Source organism: Athene cunicularia, assembly GCF_003259725.1.
Source record: "Athene cunicularia isolate RWA chromosome 26 unlocalized genomic scaffold, athCun1 chr26_part2, whole genome shotgun sequence".
In the NCBI taxonomy this organism is placed as follows: Eukaryota; Metazoa; Chordata; class Aves; order Strigiformes; family Strigidae; genus Athene; species Athene cunicularia.
In genome coordinates, this window is record NW_020799137.1 from 2,242,564 (window position 1) to 2,263,851 (window position 21,288).

Here is a 21,288-nt window from a genome sequence, read left to right on the forward strand (position 1 = left end):
GGGCCCGCCCCTCCCTTCCGCCATGGCGGCCGAGAGCGGCAGGCAGTTCTGGAAGCGGAGCGCCAAGCTGCCGGGCAGGTGAGCGCGGGCCCGGCCCGGCCCGGCCCTACCCCCCAGCTCCTCCGGGGAAGGGGTGCAAGGGCCGCAGCTCCTCTCCCCAGCGGGGGGGCGTTGGGTGGGGGAGCTGGAGCAGCCCCGCTGCCTCGGGAAGGGGCTGTCAGGAGCACCCTGCCAGGCTGTGGGGCTGGGGTACCCCCTGCAAGGGTGGGGGGTACCGGGGGTGTCCACCCCGGCTGTGGGCCAGGGGAGCTGGCCGGGGGCCCTGGGGTTCCCCTCTGCAGTAGGGGGGATGCCAAGCGCACCTCGGGCAGTGGGGCAGGGGAATTGTGCTGGAGGAAATCCCCTTGTATAAGAGAAGGGTAGTGTCAGGATCGCCCCCTCGTCTGTAGGGCAGGGCAGGCCCTGGGGGGGACCTCTGTGTGCACCCTCTGCCCCATGGGAAGCAGGGTGGAGGGGGTCAGGGGTGGCCTCGGAGCCAGGGCCGTACCATCCTCCTCTCCACAGATACTGCAGAAAGCTCATCCCTTCCCAAGGCCCTTAGAGATGTCGCCTTGGGTGGCAGCAACTCTGTCCCAAACAGGTGCCCCTGCTAACGCGTGTGCCCCTCTGTTATCCTCTCTGCGGGCTGTCACTCCTGGTCCACCTCTACTCGACACAAGGGACTGTGGGGCGCCTCTGTGTACACCTCTCTCTGGCTATGATGTCCCTGTTCCTGTCAAGGCTTCCGCACTCACCCCGGGGATGGGAGAAACAAGTGAAATGTCTGATTCAAGTGGTGTTTAGGAAGAAGAGGCTGGTGGTGATGAAGGAGATGCTCCCTACAAGGCCTCTGGAGCAAGGCTCCCATGGGCACAGGGCACCCACCTCTCTGGGGAGGCTTTCACAAGTGCTGTTCCTGTCTGGTGCTCCTCACAGTTGCTCTCATCTGCCTTATCTGAACCCTGCCCTTCCCCTCCTGGTGTGCGGACGCAGTCTGAAATGCTTAGTTGGCTCTAAATCCTGCTGGGCCAGTTAAATCTCTCTTTCTAATGTGCTTTCACTCAGTTCTTTGTTGCTGCACCGGCTCCCTCAGGTTGGTGGGACAGTCCAGGCCCGTGGCAAGCAAAGGGAAAGCAACGAGTGCTATGTGTTTCTCCTGCTCTTAGGAGAAGAAAATGTTGTGCTCTCCCTGGGTCATTTTGTCTCCTGATTGCTCCCGTCCCTCCCATGGAGGTCATGGCCCTGCTCCCAGCTGGTGGCCTTAGACAGCATCTCTCTTCTGCAGTGGATGACTTCAAGCTTCGGCTTGGAAAGCTCAAACCAGGTGAACCGGTCTGGGAGGCAGCCAGTTCCTGCCTAGACAATACACTCCAACGTCAAGTTTTTGGCAGAGTTCTCCCCTGCTCCTAACTGGCTGCTGTCCAGGAGCCTTGCTACCACCCCGAGCTCTCCTGCATGCCCATCCTTCCCAGGGACGGCTACCGACAGGGCTTGGGCAACACAGCCACGGCAGGTGGAGGTGGGACGTGCTGCATCCATGGTCGCTAGACGTGAAGCTCGCTCTCTTTTTTGTCTGAGCTTTGAGAGATATTCCCACACAGATTCTTGGCTCTCTCCTTTCTTTGCCCTGACAAGCTGACAGAGGGAGGCTTTGTAAAGGTTTGGAGACTGTCTTAGCTTCCTTTTCCATGACACTTTCTGTAGTTGGTCACTTAGTTGTGTTAGCTTTTAGGTGGTGCTTTTTTTCCTGCAGATTTAAGGTGGCAGAACTAGTAAATATTGTTTCACGTTTCCAATACCGCCCTGTGTTTTTTTGCATTGGGAATTCTCAGCCCAGTAATTTTCTGGGGATGCACTGACAGGTTGGTCTAGTGTCTTATCCTCTGTGTGATGGGTTGTTTGTTTCCTGGTCTTTAGAGATGGGCAGCCAGCCTTCAGTGAAGGGTATTCAAATGCTGTTTTAAAAGGGGAGAAATAGAATCTGCTAGGAATAATTCTGTGTCCAAAGTGGCACTGAGGTTTCATGGATGTGCAGTGTCAATAACCTACACCCCACGATGATCTCTTCATGAGCGTTGTAACACAGATACCACAGCCATTGTACAAGACACTGAACATACAGGTAACAAAAAATGCCTGTCTTAAAAAGCTTAAACTGAGACAGGACTGGGGACTCATCCAGTCAGTTTGGGAGCATAGAGTCAGCCTTGTTCTTGGCTCCTGACCCAGTGGTGTGTTTGCTCAGAGATAGTGCCTGCCCTGAGCTTTCTGTCCATGCACAAGTCGGGCGCAGACAGCTTCAGACAGGGAGTTAAACTAGGAGACAGCAGATTCGTCTAGCCGAGCTGCGTCAGGGAAAACCAGACAAGCGTGGGTAAATAAAGTTACTGAGCATCACTTGGTGGCATCACGCAATTTTCTCAGCTGTAAAGGTAGGATGTGGTAATGCACCTTTGTGTGGAGCTGTAGGATGTGCTGGGAGTTGGGTACAAGGATGTGAGTAAAGGAGCAGGATCAGACGCTGAGGGTACTACAGATATTACGGCAGAAACTTGCTGTCTGGCAGTTGTGCAAGTGCTCGTGTATCTTAAAAGTCACCTGTTGCACACCTCAGACCATTTGCACACCTCCTGTCCAGCCTGTTATACCTTCTGCATGGGTGGATAGGGCAGTGAATCCACAAAGGTGGGACAAACACGGGGGGAACACACTTCATACAGCGGTTTGAGCTCACCGAGGCAGGCTGGGGGTGTTCAGCCCTACCTTTGTACCCTGCTGGAAATGAGACTGTCATCTTGAGCTGCTTGTGTGGGAGCAGTGTCTGATGGGCTGTGCGCTTAGATCAGCTCAGGATGCTTTGTTGGGGGAGCCTGAGTTCAAATTCTATAAAAAGAGCTCCTTGGGAGGTGGGACCCTCTGCCGTTGTATCGGCCGTTAGCCAGCGGAGGCATCCGCAGATTGCTTCAGAGCCCCAGGAAGGGGTTTCCTCACCCAGAGCTGGCTGCCACATCCCCTCCACTATCTCGAACACACATCGTTCGTTCAGCTTGTGAAGTTCAGGCCTTCGCATGTGAATCGAAGCAGTCACCCCTCAGCAGCACAGGGACCCCTGCACAGAGAGGAGCAGCGCTGTGGCTGCTGTCACAAGGCGGCGCGAGCTTGGTGCTGGGGATCGGAGAGGCTCTGCCGGCTCCTCTGCTGCAAGGAGCTGCCATGAGTCATTGGGAAGCAGTGCTGATCTGAAGGGGTTGTTTTTCTTACTCTTGATAATCTGCTTGCTATGCCCACCCACGGGGGTGCCTCTGCTTAATAGCTGTCCTGACTCCTAGATGCTAATTAGTCAGCAAACTCTTTCCTAGGCTTGATCGGTGGTGGGTAAACACAGTGAGCCTTTTCAGTGCTTCCAGCCACGAGGGACGGCTGCTGCGGCGGCGAGCCCACCCCTCGCCGGGCTTTGCCACCAGGATCTCTCTGTGCTGTGTTGTTTCCAGCCTCTGCCCTGGATCTCTGCATCTCTCCCTGCCAGCTGGGCCTGTCGCTGCTGCCTCCCCTGCATCAACTGGTTCCCAGCACGCTTTCCAGCTGCACCAGGCTGCCGTCCCCCTCCTACGTGGCTGGGCTCTGCTCGTTTTACTGCTGGGCACCATCTGCAGCTCCTGGAAACCAGGCCAGCTCTGTTGACCCAAGAGGAGCCTATCCCTTGTGTGCCAGCTCTGAATGGGCCCTTGTCTCTGCTGTGGGATGCAGGACTGTGCTGTGTACCAGGGGATGCAGAGGAATTGTTTTCTAGAGATGGTTTTTCAGAGTGGGGTGGCTGTGAATTGTTACCCAAATGGAGGTAATAACCCAGGATTCCTGTCTTGCATCCAGAGACTCTACAACCAATGATGAACATGCATCTAGGAGCTCTTCTCTGAGATGTTGCTCCCCATGTAGTGCCTGCAGCCCTCAGGCTCCCTGTCCCATGGGTCCCTTTCCACAGGGAGGGGAGCTGAGGGACAGAGATGTGACTCATTTCAGGCCACATAGGAAGTAGTTGATTAAGCTGGGATTTGGACCTCAGTCAAACCGTGTACTGTAGCGTTGGCTGCAAGCCTGAGAGCCAGCATGGGGTTCAGTCCCTCAGGTGTGTTGCAGAAGAGCCACAGTGTCCCTGGCTGGAGTCCTTCCCTGTCCCACAGGGCTCGGAAATGTGAATTCCCAAACCTGGAAATCCTCTTGATGGAAAAGAAAATGAACATCAGTGTGTAAGGCAGGGGAACTGAGACACGTGGTCACTCAGAGTAAATGGGTGGTGCAGAAAAGAGCAGATCTGAAATCCCAGCTCAGGCTGGGGAGAGCTAAGAGTTTAAACAAGGCTTCTCTTTGCTGCTGCAAAGAACAAATCTTCAGCTGAATGTGGCACTTTGGATCTAAGGCTTTGAAGACAGAGGATTATTGAAGCTGCTTTTGGTCTGTATTCAGCTCCCAACAACAGGCAAGAAGTGAAACCCCAGACTAGGCTGAGGAGATTATTCGTGGGTGCTCTGTGGCTTTTTGCATTGTCATCTTTTTTCTTTCCCTTTTCTGCAGCATTCAGCCTGTGTATGGAGCACAGCATCCTCCGCTGGATCCCCGGCTCACCAAAAAGTAAGTGTTTATCTTCTGGAGGTGCCAGGCCACGGGGCTTTGCAGGTTTTTTGCTCAGTCCTGCAGTGAGCAGAGGTCTCCGGCACCCTCTGGCACTGTGATGTTCAAGTGGAGAAGGGCAGCAGTGCCGTGTGGTGCTGCCTTGAGCTCTGCAAAAGCTTGCAGGGAAAGCTTATCTGCTGGTGTCCTTTATGGCCAGAAATCCCTATCGTACCAGCCACATCAAAGGAGGCAGGCGTATTTTTTAAACAGTGGTGTCTGAGCCCTCTGCTCCCCTTCAGAGATGGAAGAATTAAGGGAAGAGGAGGTAAAGCTGCGAGACTGGAGAACCGCAGCCCCTTCCTGGCAGGAAGAGGCAGAGCTGATCTGAACTGCCTCCTTGTCTCTATCTCGTGCTGTGTAGTGGTGAAGGTTCCCCCTTTTCTGTGACGCTTCAGGTGGTGGACTTTGACTCCTGTAGCTAAAGGGTAAATGCAAAGGCTCCTCCTGTGCCTGAGAAAAGAACCAGGCTGGCCTGTCTGCTGGGAGCCATCGCAGCTGTATCGGGAACATCCACAAGCACAGACTGTCTCTAACTCCTGACATGCCTCTCCCCAGGTCACAAGACTTTTTTGGGTGTTAATCCACCAGTTTTCTCTAGGGTGGGGGGAGGCAGAGCTGGAGGAGTTGTACGTCTCTCCCCTTTGCCCTTCTGAGCTGGGAAGCCTGGCACCTCTCCAGCTGTGTGCTGGCACTGTGGCCTCCGTGCCCTGCCATTGTACCAGCTCGGGCTCTGCCTCCCGTCAGCAGACAGCCCAGAGAGACTTAACACGTTCTGTGGGTTTGGGAGGAGGAACAGGGAAACTGGGAGAAGGGACTGGCGGGTTGGAGTGAGGACATAGGGAAGGAAGGAAAATGGGGTGGTCTGACAGCATGGCTCTGATACTGTTTCTCTCTGGCTCCCAGCTTCATCAAGGACCGCTCCAAGGCCAACGCGCTGCCTATGAAAAGCAAGAAGGCCTCCAGCTTTCACGAGTTTGCCCGCAATACCAGCGATGCCTGGGACATCGGTGATGATGAAGATGAGGACTTCTCTTCTTCCTCTTCTTCTTTGCAAACTCTGAACTCTAAAGTGGCCAAGGCCACGGCAGCCCAAGTTCTGGAGAACCACAGCAAGCTGCGGGCAAAACCCGAGCGGGCCCAGTCCACTCTCAACGATGTGCCCAGCAACTGCAAGGTCATCAAGTCCAGCAGCGAGGCCCAGCTCTCCAGGACAGCTGGTAAGAACCATCCTCAGGAGCAGCCTCATGCTCTGGTGCTCCCCTGACTCACTGCTGAACTCAGCCCCTTGCTGCTACTCGCGTGTTATGGGCAAGAGCCTGTAAGCTCAACAGAGGCTTTCACCTCCTTGTAGTATCCTGTACCCCAAGGAGCCATTTTTGGAGGTCTGGCCTTAATGCTTCAGTCTCCTCTGATGCTTGATGTCCTGTGTACAGGCCCAGAGGATCCCGTGTTCTGGGTGCTGAGGGATTCTGGAAATCTGTTAAACTCTTGCTTAGGGTTGCTCACCCTCTGCTTCCTTTGTGGCCCAGTGTGCTGCTCTTAGTAAAGGTCTGGATGAGGTCCCATTGACCCCAGGTCGGGACAGTTTGGGCAGAGAACTGGGCAGCATCAGCCCCTGCTGCTCACAGCCAGCCAGCTGCCTGTGCTGTGGAAGTTACCCAGCAGGTCCCTGCTGCCAGCAGGTGGCATTGGCAGCTGATCCCTCCTCTCTGCGCTGTCAATTAGCTTGATCACTATTTAGATCAGCAGTGAGCAGAACAGATCTGAAGGTTGGTTCTTGTGGGATCCCCACAGCTCCTTCTGCCTCATCTCCTGTGCCCTTCTGCCTATGGCTTCCCATGGGAGGAAGGAATTCTGATCCCCTGGCAGCCAGTCTGATGCAGGAGGAAGGAAGGGAGGGAGAAATGGGGGCAAATGATGGAAGAGCCACGACAGATGCCTGTGAACCAGCTGATCCATCAGAGTGGGCCAGCGGTGCTCTGTTTACTGGGACTGGGAAAGAGAGGGGTAGAATCTGCAGCAGCAGGTCTCTGACAGTGGCCAGAAGAGTGAGGTGGGGCTGGAGAGGTGCAGACTGTCCCCACCTCACCATCTGCTCCTTGCAGAGGAGGCCTGTGTGCGGACCCCCCTTCAGAAGCAGCAGTCCCTTCCCCTTCGGCCCGTCATTCCGCTCGTCGCCCGAATCTCTGACCAAAACGCTTCGGGTGCTCCTCCCATGACTGTGAGGGAGAAAACCCGCCTGGAGAAGTTTCGGCAGCTCCTTTCCAGCCACAACACGGATCTGGGTGAGTGTGGCAAAACGGGGGTGCCTGTGGGTGGGAAGGGGAAGGCAGAGGGGGCCTGCTGCCTGCTTCAGGTTGCAGTCAAGTCTGCTCTGGCATGGATAAAGTGACTACCTGCAGTTGCTCCAAGCAGGATAGTTGCACAAACTGCTCTATTGGCAGGTGGTTATGTCCTCCACCAGCTGCCAGTACGTTTCTAGTCATTCTCCATCTCGCAAATGATGGTTGTGATCACTGGGGGCTGTTGGGCTTTGCATGAGAACTGAGGCTCTAGAGGATTGGAGCCCCTGCAGCCACCAGTCCTGTGCCCAGACTGAGCTGAAAACGTCTCTCCTCCCCTTGCTGCAGACACGTGTCCCCCGTCATTGCTGATGTGGAGCCTTCCAGGAGGCTCAAGTGTCTCCAGAGCCTGCAGGAGCAGACTGGGCTTTCCTCTCCTTCTAGGTGTAGTGGTGCCTGGACGTGCCTAGGATCTAATCCATTGCCACCACTGTCCGTTTGCAGATGAGCTGAGGAAATGCAGCTGGCCCGGTGTGCCCAGAGAGGTCCGGCCCGTGACGTGGCGTCTCCTCTCAGTGAGTACTTGGAGCTGTGACGCAGGATTCTGGGGGGAATGTGCCGAGCCAGGGACATGTGCTCCTAGACCTTCGTTGTGTCCCATAACCAGGTTTGCTCTTCTTGTATCTGTGCCCAGCCGACGGGTGAGCTGTAGGGTTTTTTTTTTAGTTGGGGAGTGTAACTGCTACATCCTCTGTGAGCACAAAGCCCAGACTGGTGCTGGGAATGTGTAGTTCCCTCTGTTTTGGGAAACTGAATCCCATGAAGTTGGGTCACTCCAAGATCAGTGAAGGCATCAGGGACTGGGAAAGCCAGATCCCATGAAAGCTCTTTCCCCAGCTCCTGAGTCTCTGTGCCTGATGCTTCCAGGCGCACAGCTGACTGGCAGGATTTCAGGGGGTGGTTTGTGGTGAGGGGAGAGGCTCTGCCCTGACACAGCTTTTCCTGCCCCAGGGTTATCTCCCTGCAAACATGGAGCGGCGAAAGCTGACCCTGCAGCGCAAGCGGGAGGAATATTTTGGCTTCATCCAGCAGTATTATGATTCCCGGAACGAGGAGCACCATCAAGACACCTACCGACAGGTACAAGCCCTCTGCTCGTTGCCTGGCTTTCTGCCTGGGTTACATCCCTTTCCTCCCTCTTGGCTGCTGCTTGTCTGTGTGGTTGAGGTCATGCAGGGTCTTCCTGTAACTGTAGCTATCAGGAGTCTTCTCCTTGGGGACAGGACACTGTTTCTGTCTGTCTTATTACAGGTAGTAGTTTAAGCCTTCCCTAAATCGACCTATTAACTAGAATTGAGACCCCAGCTCTTTCCCAGCTCAGGGCACCTGCCCACACCTGAGCAGAGGAGGCTGGAGATTAAACTGTAGATGATTTTTCTCAGTGCAGCCGTCACCTGCAGCCCTCACTGTGCTTGTCAGCAAGTGCAGCTCCTGCCTGGGGGGACGCTGAGGGGTGGATTCCCATCTTGTTAGCCTGTGAGGAGTTACTGTGCCCCTGGAAACCATGGCTGGTGTGTGTAACCCACCCTCTCTTGCAGATCCACATCGACATTCCAAGGACCAACCCACTCATCCCCCTCTTCCAGCAGCCACTCGTCCAGGAGGTAAGAGGGGAGCAAAGCTCCTGCCCCACGTTTGCCATGGGGTGTGTCTGGGGTTAGACCAGCACTGCCACGAGCAAGTTGGTTTTGCGGGAAACTTCCCTGGCTGACAGCTCCTGATCCAGTGAATACCTGCTGAAACTTTGTCCCATGTTTCTGAAAACAGACTTCGAGCTCAGGAGTGATGAGATCAGCTCTTTTGTGGTGTGATGTAGCCAACAATTGGTAAAAGACCTGAAGCTTTTGTTTTGAGACAAATTCAAGGTGTTTGAACCAGAGGAGATCAGTTGTGTTTTGCTACGAAACCTCTTGTGTGTGAAGCAGGATGTGAGAAACACAGGCAGGGAGGGGTTTGAGAGGTGGCCAGGAGGTGTGAGGAGCATCTGTCCTCTTCAGAAATGAGCTCAGCGTGTGTGTATATGTCAGAGCACAGTGTCCTGGGGCTGGGGCAGCCTGGAAATAACACACTGGTTGTTGGAGGGGGGCTGCTCTATTGGGAAGTATCCAAACCCGTGGTGTTTTGCCCGAAGAACTGTGCTGATAACAGGTAACAGCCTTGGCTTTTCATGTGACACTCAGCAAGGTGTGCTGCTTTGCTAAGGGGCAGCCCTGCCCTATGGGTGGAAGGGTCTTAAGCCACCTGGATCTTGAGAAGTTGGATCTGCACTTCTTCAAACAACGGCTTTGAGGAGCCTGGCCTGCTTTGTTCTGAGAGGTGTGGGCTGGCCTGTGTGGGGGATCTGTGGATCATACCAGAGTCTCTCCTAGGACTTGCATGCTTCTTATCTCACCCGTGTTGCTGCAGAAAAGCCTGTCAGCGCATGATCTCTGCTCCCTGAGCTTAGTAGTTATGCTTTTCTGCCTTTCCTTTGTGCACGGCTAATGCAGGTACCTGCTTTCCCTCATTCTTCCCTAGATCTTTGAGAGAATCCTGTTTATCTGGGCCATTCGACACCCAGCCAGCGGCTATGTGCAGGGAATCAATGACCTGGTCACTCCGTTCTTTGTTGTGTTCCTCTCTGAGTATGTTGGTAAGTGACTTTTGCTGTTTGAAGCACGGTGCTGACTCTTGACCACGGTGTTTGAAATGGTGTGAAGCGCTGGCATCAGACAAGTTTGCCTTGCTGGAGGGGATGAGGTGTGTGTTCTTCCTTCAGCACCAGGCTGATGCATCTTGACCTCTTACTGTATCTGTGCTGCCTGGTTAAATTGAATTCAGTTTCGTAACCTTGCTGAGTTCCACGGAAGTTGAAGTGCTAAGGGTGGATTTGCATTTGAATGTATTTAACATCCTCGCAGTTTGGAGGAGAATGGGGTCTTTTAGGCACTGAGGGAGTTTATGCAAAGCTCTGATATACAGAGTTTGGGGAGGGAAGGGTCTTGCTCTCAAAGCTTGTGCTTGGAGCTAGTTCTTGCTCTAAAGGAGTCAGGGAAGCATAAAGAGACCCTGCTGAGAATGTAAAATAAACTATTTAAATAAAGATTCCTGTCCCGTGCTGCTAATACAGGTGTGTTTCTCAAGCTGAGAGTTTCAGAAAGCAAATTGACTTCTCCCTGCTGCTTTTGGCTTTCTTGTCAGCCAGTTGCTTTTAGTTGGAGATCAAGTAATTTCCACCCATAGCATTTTTATTCTTTCTCCAGCTCTAGCTGTGTTTTGGGGTTGCTGTTAATGCTGAGATGCCATAATCCCAGGGGTCTTGGTTTTCACTGTAGATAGAAGGAAAAAGGAAGTTGTAAGACTGTATTAGTGACAGAGAAATTCTTTTGAACAGATACTGTTAAGGTCTAATCCAAAGCTTGTTGAAGTCAGCAGCAGGCTTCCACTCCCTAGCTGAGGCTTTGGAAGCTAGTAGTGACCTGCAAAGAGGAAGGCCACCTCTGTTTACACTCTGTAGCTGGTGTGGTCAGGATTGATCCCTCAGAAGTGCTGTTGCTCCTCATAGCCTGAAGGAGAAGGCACAAAATGTGGCTCTGCTACCAGCTGGAGGGAATTCCCTTTCTTGGGAGGGAGGTCGGGAGCCTCTCGGGTTGGGTCTGAGCAGGTGCCCTTCGAGTGTCTTTCTGTGCCTTCTTCCTTGAGCAGCGTTGGTGACACTTAGTCCTGATGGAGGCTGGTTGCTCAGGATCAGTTTGTTGGGTTAGAAGCAGAGCTGTGCCTGGTGAGTTCTCCATGCAAGAAGGGAGCTGGTCTGAAGCGTCAGAGCTGCCTGTGGGTACCTGGTGTGGCTTTTTGCAGTCCCGTCCCGTGTTGAGTGTTGGGGCTCACATCTCTCTGCGTGTGGCTGCAGAGTTCATGCTGCATCGAACGTGTCCCTCTCTTGTTGGGGTCGTGCTTCTCACTGTCTTCCAGGGCTCTTTTTTCCTCTGGCTGAAGCTTCCTCTCTGAATGTGGCCTTCCTGTTTCCAGCTATCTCTGAAACTTGTGTTGGAGTAAAAAAAAATCCCTCTGCGTAAGACCCACTGAGTTGAATTTGGCCAAGCAACATCATGGATCCCCCTTCTCTCCCCAGAGACTGGGGTCCAAAGCCAGTCTTGAGGTCCCAAGCTGTCTCAGTGGCTACCTGCTCCCTGGTCTGGCTGTGTAGCAGTCAGAATTTAAGGGCAAGATCAGTAATTGCCTTGAATGTACATGGGAAAGAACTGGCAGTGTTCAGTGTCACGTAACCCCTTTTGCAACAGGATTTAAGTCACTGGTTTGGAGCATCAGCTCTTCTCTACAGCTGCCTTTGACTGAAGAGGCCCCTGAAGAGCTGATGCTGGGCAGGGTCTGGAGCCTCTTTGTGTTGGATCATTAATGCTCAGGCTCCCTGGATCAGCCAGGTCTGTGCTGCACCCGAGTCCTTGCAGCAGGAGAGCCAGAAGAGGCCTTGCATGGTTTGATAATCCTTGTGCAGCACGTGCCAAGGGACAACTCGCCTTTCTGTGGGGGATCTCCTGTTCAGAGGAAATGCTGCTCTTCAAGCTGTATCCCCCTTGGGAAAAGGCACGATCTGTGTGGCTCAGGCAGCCCCTGGCCACAGAGGCCCTGAGGGTTCGTACACTTCTGTGTCATCTGAGGGAACTTCCACGCTCAATGGGGTGTGCACAACTGGCCTGGAAAAGTTTCCCTCACCTTCCTGTGAAAGCTGGCTCTGGGGAGCTGGCACCACCACTGGCTTCATCCTCAAGCCTCTTGGGTTTGCTGCCCCTCCTCTCCTTTCCAAACGGGTGTTTTGTTGACTGCAAGATGCTAGAAGGGACCCACCGTGCTGCCAGCTGGCTCCTCTGCTCAGCTGCCCACCATCTTCCCCGGGATGTTTGTGTCGGAGCGTTGGCAGGGCTGTCTCCTGCAGCTGACTCAGCAGGACCATCACAGCTCTCCAGGCACCGTGGGGGGTGTCTCTGTGTCTGTGATTCAGAGCTGACAGGCGGAGGTGGGAGTTCACAAGCTGTTGACTTTGGTTAGCTGTTCAGCACAAAGCTGGGCTGACACCCTGCTCTTCTGTTCAGTCTAGTGGCTTCTCATAAAACAATCTCACCTCCGATAACGGGCCAGTTCCCATCTCCAAGTTTGCTCTAGACTTCTAACCCATCATCCCATGCTTTGGGCAGCCGTTGCATTTGCAGACCACAGATCAACTTTTCTACGGATCAATTAAAATCTCTCCTTGGTGCTTATCAGCTGATTAATGTGTCTGGTTGACAGTGTCTCCATTATATATCAGTTACTAGGCCAAGGCCTAAAACATCCCTCAGAGGGCTTGTCTGGCTTCCCACCAAAGGCTAGGACGTGTCCATGGAAAAAAGGTGGGTGGTTTGGGTAGGGGATGGTCTGTAGCTTATCAGGCACATTCAGGGAACAGTTTGGCAGCTTCCTTTCATTGAAGTTGACACAAGCAATGAACCGTCAGTCAGCAGTAACCCAGGAAACTCCCAGGCCCTTGTGTGCAGAGGGATTAAGCACAGCTTGCTCCAGGTAGTGGATAGAGCAGTTTGGCCACACCGCTGTGTCTTTGACTTGATGCCTTTCCATTGTCACTGTGGAAAGTGTGAGGAGGAAGGGTATATGCCTCTCCACCTCCTGAAGGAGGTAAACAGACCAGTGAGTGAAAAACATTTTGCAGGAAACTATTTCTTCTAGCTGCCCTGGGATTCTTTGGGAACTTGATGACCCCTGTTATTAACCTGCCTTTCCCTAGCCCGACTGACTGGGTCCCGTTGATATGGCAATATCAAAAAAAAAAAAGAAAAAAAAAGCTTTCTGAGCAACGCCTTGCATTCAGTGTGTGTGCACCTCTGACCAGCTTCAGAAAATACCACCTAGGCTGAAGCAGGGAGAAGCAGCTCTTCCCCAGAGCTTCCAGTCCCCGTCTCTGAACTCCCCTGCCCCCTTTTCCAGTGCCAGCTGGGACCAGTTGCTTTTCTTGTACTTGCACCCAGTCTGGATGCAAAACTCATGCTTCTTCCGGACTGCTGTGAGCCTTTGGCAGATGGGATAGATTTAACTGCTGTGTTTTCCCCTTTCCCCCAGCGTGGCAAGCTGCCTCACCTTCTCCTGTGATGCTCTACCTGCCTCCCCCACGAACATGGCTGCCTCGGCTACTTGGCAGCAAGCACGGGCACTTGGGCCACTGCCAGCTCCGGAGCTGGAGCGGTTCCACCTCCCAGCTGATGGATGGCTTTGTCACACATTGCTGAGCGCTGCTTGTTTTCAGCTGGTGCTGCCATGAGGAAGAGCTCCAGGGAGGTGTTGAGGCTGCAGGAGCAGCTCAGCCTGCGGTTGCTGCCCTCGGGGTGGGATGGGCACGGGCTGCCAGCCCCGCTGGGAGGCAGAGCTGAGCGCTGAGGGTGGAGAGAGACAGTCTGGGGTTCCAGGAACTGGAGGGGGGTGACACCTCGGCACCTGCCCCCCTTTCCAGCTGGCCAGAGAGGGCCCAGCAAGCACAGGGATGCTGAGTCCTGCTGAAGTTGCCTCCCAGCTCAGGTCCTGCAGCCCTCCTGAGTTGCTCCCAGCTCTCATGGCTTGTGTTTGCGTTTAAAATGGCAGGGGCAGAGCTCAGAAATGAGTTCAGGATCCCCAGGTAGTGTCAGTGCTGGACCCTGCACCCTCTCCCTGTGCTCTCTGCCCATCCCAGTGTATGACACCACTTCCATCCCTCATTCAAAGCCTTGCATAAGGGATTGTTCCAGCTTTGGGACCTGTTTGGCGTTTCACCAAGGCTGTAGAGGGGAGCAGTACCATGGAAAGTATTGATCTTGCTCATTCCTAGCTGGCTCTGTTACTAAATCCTAATCCTGGTTAAATCAGGACCCTGTTTCCCTGTAAGCAGGAGCAGAAGTGGAGCTTGGATGAAGGGGAGGGGGGAGCCTTGTGCCTGGCTGTTCCTCCTTACGCTGCCACTGACCCAGCTCGCTCTGAACTCCAGGTTTTGCCCTGGACCTGTCGCTGACCGCACGTGGTGCAGCCTTGCCCATTGCTGTGCAGAGCTGTGAGCTGAGCCTGGGTTTAACTGGTCTCCAGGCCTCTAGTCCTGCATTAAGCCCCAGCTGCCAGAATATGGGCAGTGTTAAAGCTCCTTTACAGAAGGCAGGGCTGCGGGAGGCTGGAGCTCTGGCTCCTCTGCTTCAAGCTCTGTGCTGCCTGGCGTTTGAGTCAGGCTCACTGTGATGTCCCTTCTCCTGGGTCTGCCCTGAGCCCTGTCAAAATGTCACTCACAGGAACTTCGCTTTCCCCAAACGGCAGCTGCCCTTGGGCACCCTGTGACACTGCTGGCGGTGTCCCGGCTGCCTCCAGCCCAGCCGCGGGCAGCTGTCACCGTGTCCCTGGCTCCTTTTCAGCCCCTGTCAGAGCCATATGTTGAGTATCTCCCTCCTTTCCACGGCATCTCTTTAATGATGCCGCTGAGCAGATGTTTGTGCTGAGCCACACGCTCCAGAGACCTGGGAGGTTTTTTCAAAACTTCTTGCGCTGTGAGTTGGCTCATGCTGAGGATCTCTTACCGCTGTTTTGCTTTGACATGGGGGTGCAGACAGGGTTGCTCCTCTTGTCCCCATACTGGTGCAAACAGCAGGGTGTTCCCCATCAGCTGGGCAGGTCACCACATCCCCTTCTCCATCTCAGTCCTCATGCCTAGAGCTGCACAGGGAGGTTTTCTGCACGAGGCTCAATCATTGCTGCGTGCCTGAGCCTGCCTCTCCCACCAGTCCTGGCTGTACACCTGGCCCTGACCTGCTCCTTCACCTGCCCATCCTCTTTTTCTTTATTATCTAGGAAGAAAATGGGTATTAAACAGATTTTTGCCTGCCTTTCTCATTACCTGGAACAGTTGAGAGTGGCTGTAGAGAAGCCGGCAGAAGAGTGATAGTTTTGGATGATGACCTGCAGCTGGAAAAGAGCTTTGCTGCTCTTTCTGCAGTACAAGATTGTCATATTAATGCAGGGTTAAGCCCTCGCTTGTCCCTAAAGCTCCTGGTGACAGTTTGCTCCAGAGCTGAGCTCTGCCCCAGAGGTGGGAGCAGCTGGCTCCAAACTTTTGGGGGCAGGATCTGTGAGTGCTGGTTTTCACAGCATGTCAGCCTGTGACAGCTGCCCTGCAGCGTATCCGAGCCAAGGGGGTGGCCTGCCTCCAGCCCTGAGCCCCATTCTGTCCCTCTCTTGCTCTTTTCCAAGGAAGATCAAAGATGCTTGTTAGGATTTCCAAACCCCTGCATTTGGAAATGGGCCAGTTTAGCTCTGGCATGGGTTGATCTGATTTAGCAGCGTGACAGCAGCGTGATGCGTGCTCTCCTCCTGAGGAGGAAAGGGAGGGAGGTGCTGGGTCAGTGGAGCCAGGAGGGCCAGAGCTGTGTCTCCTGCCTGTCTCCTTCCCAGTTTCCACTGCCTTCCAGTGCCTGTTGCCCTTGACAGCCTCCAGGTTAAGGTGAGCCTGGCCTGGAGCAGGTGATATCTGCTGCAAATTCAGCCAGCATCACTACCGTCCCACCCTTGAGACATCTGGTCTCTTCTTTGCCCTTCCTGGGGGTTTATAAGCCCATTAAAAAGCAAGGGAAGCCTTTTGCACTCTGATTATAATCTGGAGCACATGTCTTATGAGGAGCAGCTGAGGGAACTGGGGGGGTTCAGTCTGGAGAAGAGGAGGCTGAGGGGAGACCTCCTGGCCCTCTGCAACTCCCTGCCAGGAGGGCGCAGAGAGGGGGGATGAGTCTCTGGAGCCAAGGAGCCAGCGCCAGGCCCCGAGGGAATGGCCTCAAGCTGCCCAGGGCAGGGTCAGGCTGTCTCTGATGAAGGATTTCTGTGCAGAAGGGGCTGTTGGGCGTTGGAATGGGCTGCCCAGGGCAGGGGGGGAGTCCCCGGGATCCCTGGAGGGGTTGAAGAGTCGGGCTGAGCCAGCGCTGAGGGATCTGGGGGAGTTGGGAACGGTCAGGGTTAGGTTCGTGGTTGGGCTGGAGGAGCTTCCAGGTCTTTTCTAACCAAGATGATTCTGTGAGTACCCTCTGGGGACAGAGCTGCCACTAACCCTTGTGTTCTCAGACCCTCACTCCACTGGGTTTGAAAAACAAGCTTGCACACATCTCAGCTTCCCCCACAGCAAGGCTCTTCTGTGCATGGGGCTGCTGTCTGCTGGAGCTCTCCTTCAGCTGGGCTCGAGGAGGAGGAGAAGCTCTGGGGAGCTGAGAGGTCTCTCTTCACGTGGCCGTGCTGTCAGGCTCTGTGCTGGATTTATCTCGGAGCCTTTCAGCTCTCCAGGAAGATGTTTGCACACTTTTGGGTCCTTGCAATTGTGCCTGAGAGTCCTACTCTACTGTAGGGGTTTCTGAGGCTTTGGCAGTTCTTTCTCATGGGTCCTCAAGAGTTGGCAGCCGCTTTTCAGGTGCCTCTGTTGTTCTTCGGTCCTGGGATCATGCTGATGAATCTGACTGGGAGGGGGAAGTGACCTCCCTTGTGCTGCCCCAGGCCAAGGGCAGCGTTTCCTCTCCTGGTTTCTGGATGCAGTGAGGGATTCACCTCTCCCAGTTCTCCCTGTGGTGCTGCCAGCTGGCAGGGACCTGCTGTCACACAGGGTGGGACGTGCTCCAGCAAGAGGGGTTCTATATGCTGGGAGCTTTGTCCATGCACAGACCTCGCCTGCGCAGACAACATGCACAGACCTCGCCCGCACAGACAACAGCAGCACCTCCCACGGCCCCTTGAGGAGCTGGGCTGGGTTTATATCACAGCCACCAAGTCTTCTGGGGTCCTTCAGCCCTTTGCCTGGGTGCTGCGGGTGCTGCGCTCTGTGCCAGGCAGGATGCTGACATCACTCGGGGAGCCCTGTAGTGCCTCTTGCCCTGCCTTGGCTTGATAAAGCCCCTCGGTGTGTCCCGTGAGCCTCCCAGTGTCCCCCCATCCTCCTGATGCTCTTCCCTGTCTGTTCTGCAGAGGAAGACGTGGAGAACTTTGATGTGACAAACCTGTCACAGGATGTTTTACGGAGCATCGAAGCCGATAGCTTCTGGTGCATGAGCAAGCTGCTGGACGGGATACAGGTGAGCCTCTGGGGCCACAAGGTTTCTGTCCCTTGCTGGGGTAGCAGAGTCATCTCTCTGCGTTTGGGTGAGCTCTCTGCATGTCCTAGCATTAGGGAGATTTTGCTGCTTCACTGAGCTAAATCTATGGGTAAAATCCTGGGGAAATAAGATGCTGTGGCTGTTCAGTGGGTGCTGTCTGGGCTCGGGACTTCACAGCAGGCAGATGATCCTGGTGCTGAAGAGCTGTGGCTCCTTGGCTCACGGTGATCTCTCTGTGGAGCTGGGCATCTGGTTTTGGTCATTTCTAGCTGTTGTTAGTGCTGCTGCTGCTGACTTGTGGCCTCTCCCTGCAGGATAACTACACTTTTGCACAGCCAGGGATCCAGAAGAAAGTTAAAGCACTGGAGGAGCTGGTCAGCCGGATCGATGGTAGGAGACAGAGGGATCTGAGCAGGTTGGAGGCTCTTCTGTCACAAGAGCGGGAGGCCTCCTTTGCAAGTAGTGCTCTCAGGGGAGGGGTAGACGCCTACAACACGTATGGAAGCAGGGCAGGGTCGGGTCAGACAGAAACCTGCTGGGGACTGGGTTTTTCTGGCCAGGCAGCACAGGGTGAGGAGCGGAGGCGTTTGGGAGAACAAGGACTCAGCTGAAAGCACATGAAAGCTGGTGTGTTGGGGGCAGTGACCGTGTGCAGGCGCTGGGGCACCGTGGTCCCCAGGTGTGTAAGTGAAATGTGCTGTTTCAGAGCAGGTACATAATCACTTTAGGAAGTACGAGGTCGAATACCTGCAGTTTGCCTTTCGCTGGATGAACAATCTGCTTATGAGGGAGCTGCCGCTTCGCTGCACCATCCGCCTCTGGGACACCTACCAGGTACGTGGGCTCCCGCTGCCCTCCCTGCTTGGGGGTCACTGTGGGGCTGATTCCCTGTACACAGGGGGACGGGGGTCTTCTGGCAGCACCGTGCAGCTGCAGAGATGAGGGAAGCAAAGCAGCGTGGCCCAGGGACATTTATAGCCAGCTGGGAGGTGGGTGGCCCGGTAGAACATCAGTGTCCAGGGAGGCCGTGATCCAGCTGAGCTGCAGGAGCTGACCCAGGGTTTTGCTGTCCACAGTCGGAGCCAGAAGGGTTCTCCCATTTCCACCTGTACGTCTGCGCCGCCTTCTTGATCAAGTGGCGGAAGGAGATCCTAGATGAGGAAGACTTCCAAGTAAGTCTTTCGGGCTGGGGGTAATTCCCTGGGGGTAGAAGGGAGGGAATTGCTGTGGTTGGGAGCTCAGCGTGGATACGGTCAACCCGTCACCTCAGAGCTGGCTCCGAGATCATCCGCTCTCAGGAGCTTTGCCTAAAAGTAACTCCTGAGCCCGAGTGCTCAGGACAGAACCGAGCTGTTGGGCAGCTCTTCCCTGGGCTCCAGCTTCCATCAGGGTAAATCCCTTCGTGTTTGCCTTTGGGTGGCCAGCTGTAGCACTGTGGTAGCACCCTGTATCTCAGGGGGTTTGGGGGTGTCTGAGGTGTTTCAGTGATTCAGATCTAGACACAAGCACATTTTAATGCCAACTCCGAGCCCCTCGGACCTGCATATGTGGTGAGCAAAAATTCCTGAGTGCTGCTGCCTCTGGTCGTGCCGGCCCCGAGCCTGCTCTGGATCTGTACCAAACTGAGCACCTTCCCCTCTTTCAGGGCCTTCTGATGTTGTTACAAAACCTGCCCACGATACACTGGGGTAACGAAGAAATTGGACTCCTGCTCGCAGAAGCCTACAGACTCAAGTACATGTTTGCAGATGCCCCCAATCATTACCGCCGATAGGTGCCAGGGCACGACTCCCTCCTCTGCCCCGTGCCCACCCCCTTGTCCTGGCCCGATCTGATCACTGTGGCATTTTTGTCATCCCAAGTCCTCGGACACTCCGGCCGGGAGCTGCTCCTCGCTGTACAAAGCTCACATCGACTCTTGTCTTAACTCTTTAACGCGTGCCTGTCTGCCCCTCCCTGCGCCTGGATGTGCCACTCCAACCACCGTCAGTATTTCACACCGGGCTGGCAGCTCGAGCCGGGCCCAGAGGCTTGAAGGGGCTCGGGGAGGACACGGGGGACAATTCAACAGAGAAACTGAGCCGAGGACGAAGCCCTCCTGCCACTCCACCCCCTGCCCTGGGCTTCTCTGTCTGGGACCACCTTGGCTTCGCTGCCTCGTGTTAACCTGCCGCCACGTGCGCTGCCCCATCTGCTCCCTTCTCTCTCCGACACCGTTTGCTCCAACTCCCAGATGAAAATGCCTTATCAGAGACCCCTCCCCGCACCGAGGGCAGCAGGGCAAGAAGTTTCTCTCAGGGCTGAGCTTCGCTCCGAGGATCCGGAGCCCCCAAGCACTCCGTGGGTTCACAAGAGAGCCCCTGGCGCCTGCCCTCTCTCTCCTCTCTCCATCCTCTTCACCTCCCTCTCCCCCCGGGGCAGCGGGACGGGCACGGCGGTGGGGGAACGACCACTCCATCCACACACCAACAAGGGACTTTTGGTGACTGATGTGCTGTCGGTACAGCCCCCTCCGGCGCGGGGGGGAGGCGTGGGGGCGCTGGCAGGGGAGCAGCATCTCCCAAAAACCCCCCTTGCAAAGCCCCCGCTCCTCCGAGGCGTTCTGTGTATATTGTGTTCTTGTGTATATGGGTCAAAGATGTACAATATAAGTCTTCTGTTTGTAGCAGATAATGATTTTATATTTATAACGTGCACCCCTTGTTCTCCCCATCCTCTGCACACCTGGGAAGGTCGCCTGGGTGCCACGGCGTTGGGCTTTGGACCCCTCCAGAGGTGGGGACCATTTCAGAGCCACCAGTATTTCTGCCCCAGGGTGTTTTTGCAGTGTTGGATCTGCCAGGAAGAGGCGTGAGACAAATACATATCTCAAGGCTTCTCCTACAAAGAGGATTTGGGTTTGGAAAGGCCAAGGGAGCTCCCAGCAGGAAGCAGGGGAGAGCTGTGTCGAGGTAAAACAGGGTATCGGGGGCTCGTCGGCTGCTGGCACGTGCCCCTCCGGGCGCTGCGGGACTCTCCGGGGAGGAACGACCCCGGATCCAGCACTGGCCGCCCCCGGCGCTCCCCGGCCCTGCGGACGCGTCCTCCCGGCCCACGGCGGCCTCCTCGCCGTCTGCTTTTAAATCAAACCAGTTGCGAATGTTTTAATGGGCTGTTTAATTCCCGTGGGCAGGCGCTGTCTGCCCCAAGGGCTGGATGCGGGAGGGCCTGAGGGGGACGGACGGCTCCAGGCCCCCCCGGGGCTCTCCCGGCGTTCCCGCGGGGGTCTCGGCAGGGTGTGGAGGTTCCTCATCCCTCCGCTTGCCGTTGCTGTTCCTGGTGGGAAAAGGCAGCGGGGCTGGGGCCAAGCATGTGAAAGGCTGAGCCTTGTTGCCAATAAAACTCCAAACAGTGTCTCAAGAAATCGTTTTCCTTACCTGGAATTGTTTTTCTCAGGCATTTGGATTTTTACTTTTATTTCTGCGTGTGCCTTTCGTTGTTTTCGCCAAGAGACAGACCTGCTGGTCCATAGTTTAACATGATGAATTAAAGAAAAACCCACAAACCAACAAAACCCAACCCCAACAACTGATCTGTGGTCTGGCAAGTGTGTGCAGTGGGGTTGGGGGTGGTGAGTCCTTGTTTGGCCTCATGAGGGGCTTTGGGCATGTCACTCACACACACACCCCCCCTTGTGCCTCAGTTTCCCCACCTGTAAAATGGGGAGGTTCTCCTCTTTGTATCTTTGGTGATGGTGTCTGAGTTTGCTGGCTCAGAGCAGCTTATGGGAGGACAAACCTTTAACCCCCCCCAGTCACTTTCTATCCCCTGTTAATTACTTTTTAAAGTTCAGTAGAGTGGAACAAATATAATTACTTCTGGATGAGTCTAATTACCTGCCTTTGTCGCCCGGGCTTTGTTACAATTGATTGCCAAGCTCTGGCTCTCCAGCTCCTTCCCCTGGGTCCCACCGTGGCCGCGCAGCCCCTGTCCCCATCCAGGGTTTGTGTCCTGTCACCCCCGTGTCCCCATCACCCAGCCGGGCCCCCCGACACTGTCCTGGGCTCTGGAGGGGGGAGGTCACAGCCCTTGCACGGTGGCACTGAGCAAACCCTGTCTCTTATACACAT

General features: G+C 55.0%; 2 protein-coding genes across 2 annotated transcripts; both read left to right on the forward strand.

The window, feature by feature from the left end:
* Positions 1–6: 6 nt before the first annotated feature.
* On the forward strand, positions 7–19,225 carry TBC1D22B (TBC1 domain family member 22B). The gene is made up of 13 exons (XM_026864352.1): positions 7–78; positions 4,612–4,668; positions 5,614–5,927; positions 6,816–6,995; positions 7,497–7,567; positions 8,004–8,132; positions 8,591–8,656; positions 9,570–9,684; positions 17,052–17,158; positions 17,494–17,569; positions 17,886–18,013; positions 18,256–18,351; positions 18,825–19,225. The coding sequence occupies exons 1-13, from the start codon at positions 23–25 to the stop codon at positions 18,951–18,953; spliced, it is 1,524 nt and encodes a 507-aa protein (XP_026720153.1). The 5' UTR covers positions 7–22; the 3' UTR covers positions 18,954–19,225.
* A 121-nt stretch (positions 19,226–19,346) lies between these two features.
* Positions 19,347–20,673, forward strand: LOC113488924. The gene is made up of 2 exons (XM_026864353.1): positions 19,347–20,027; positions 20,070–20,673. Exons 1-2 carry the CDS (start codon positions 19,413–19,415, stop codon positions 20,388–20,390), a joined length of 936 nt encoding a protein of 311 aa, XP_026720154.1. The 5' UTR covers positions 19,347–19,412; the 3' UTR covers positions 20,391–20,673.
* Positions 20,674–21,288: the final 615 nt, after the last annotated feature.

What these genes read in the sequence shown, in the direction of transcription:
- TBC1D22B (XM_026864352.1), top strand. Translation starts at nt 23, where the DNA reads ATGGCGGCCGAGAGCGGCAGGCAGTTCTGGAAGCGGAGCGCCAAGCTG. An exon ending in GCTGGTCAGCCGGATCGATG is followed by an intron (nt 17,570 to 17,885) that starts GTAGGAGACAGA and finishes GTGCTGTTTCAG; the next exon opens with AGCAGGTACATAATCACTTT. An exon ending in GCCTCTGGGACACCTACCAG is followed by an intron (nt 18,014 to 18,255) that starts GTACGTGGGCTC and finishes TGCTGTCCACAG; the next exon opens with TCGGAGCCAGAAGGGTTCTC.
- LOC113488924 (XM_026864353.1), top strand. Translation starts at nt 19,413, where the DNA reads ATGAAAATGCCTTATCAGAGACCCCTCCCCGCACCGAGGGCAGCAGGG. An exon ending in GTTGGATCTGCCAGGAAGAG is followed by an intron (nt 20,028 to 20,069) that starts GCGTGAGACAAA and finishes TCCTACAAAGAG; the next exon opens with GATTTGGGTTTGGAAAGGCC.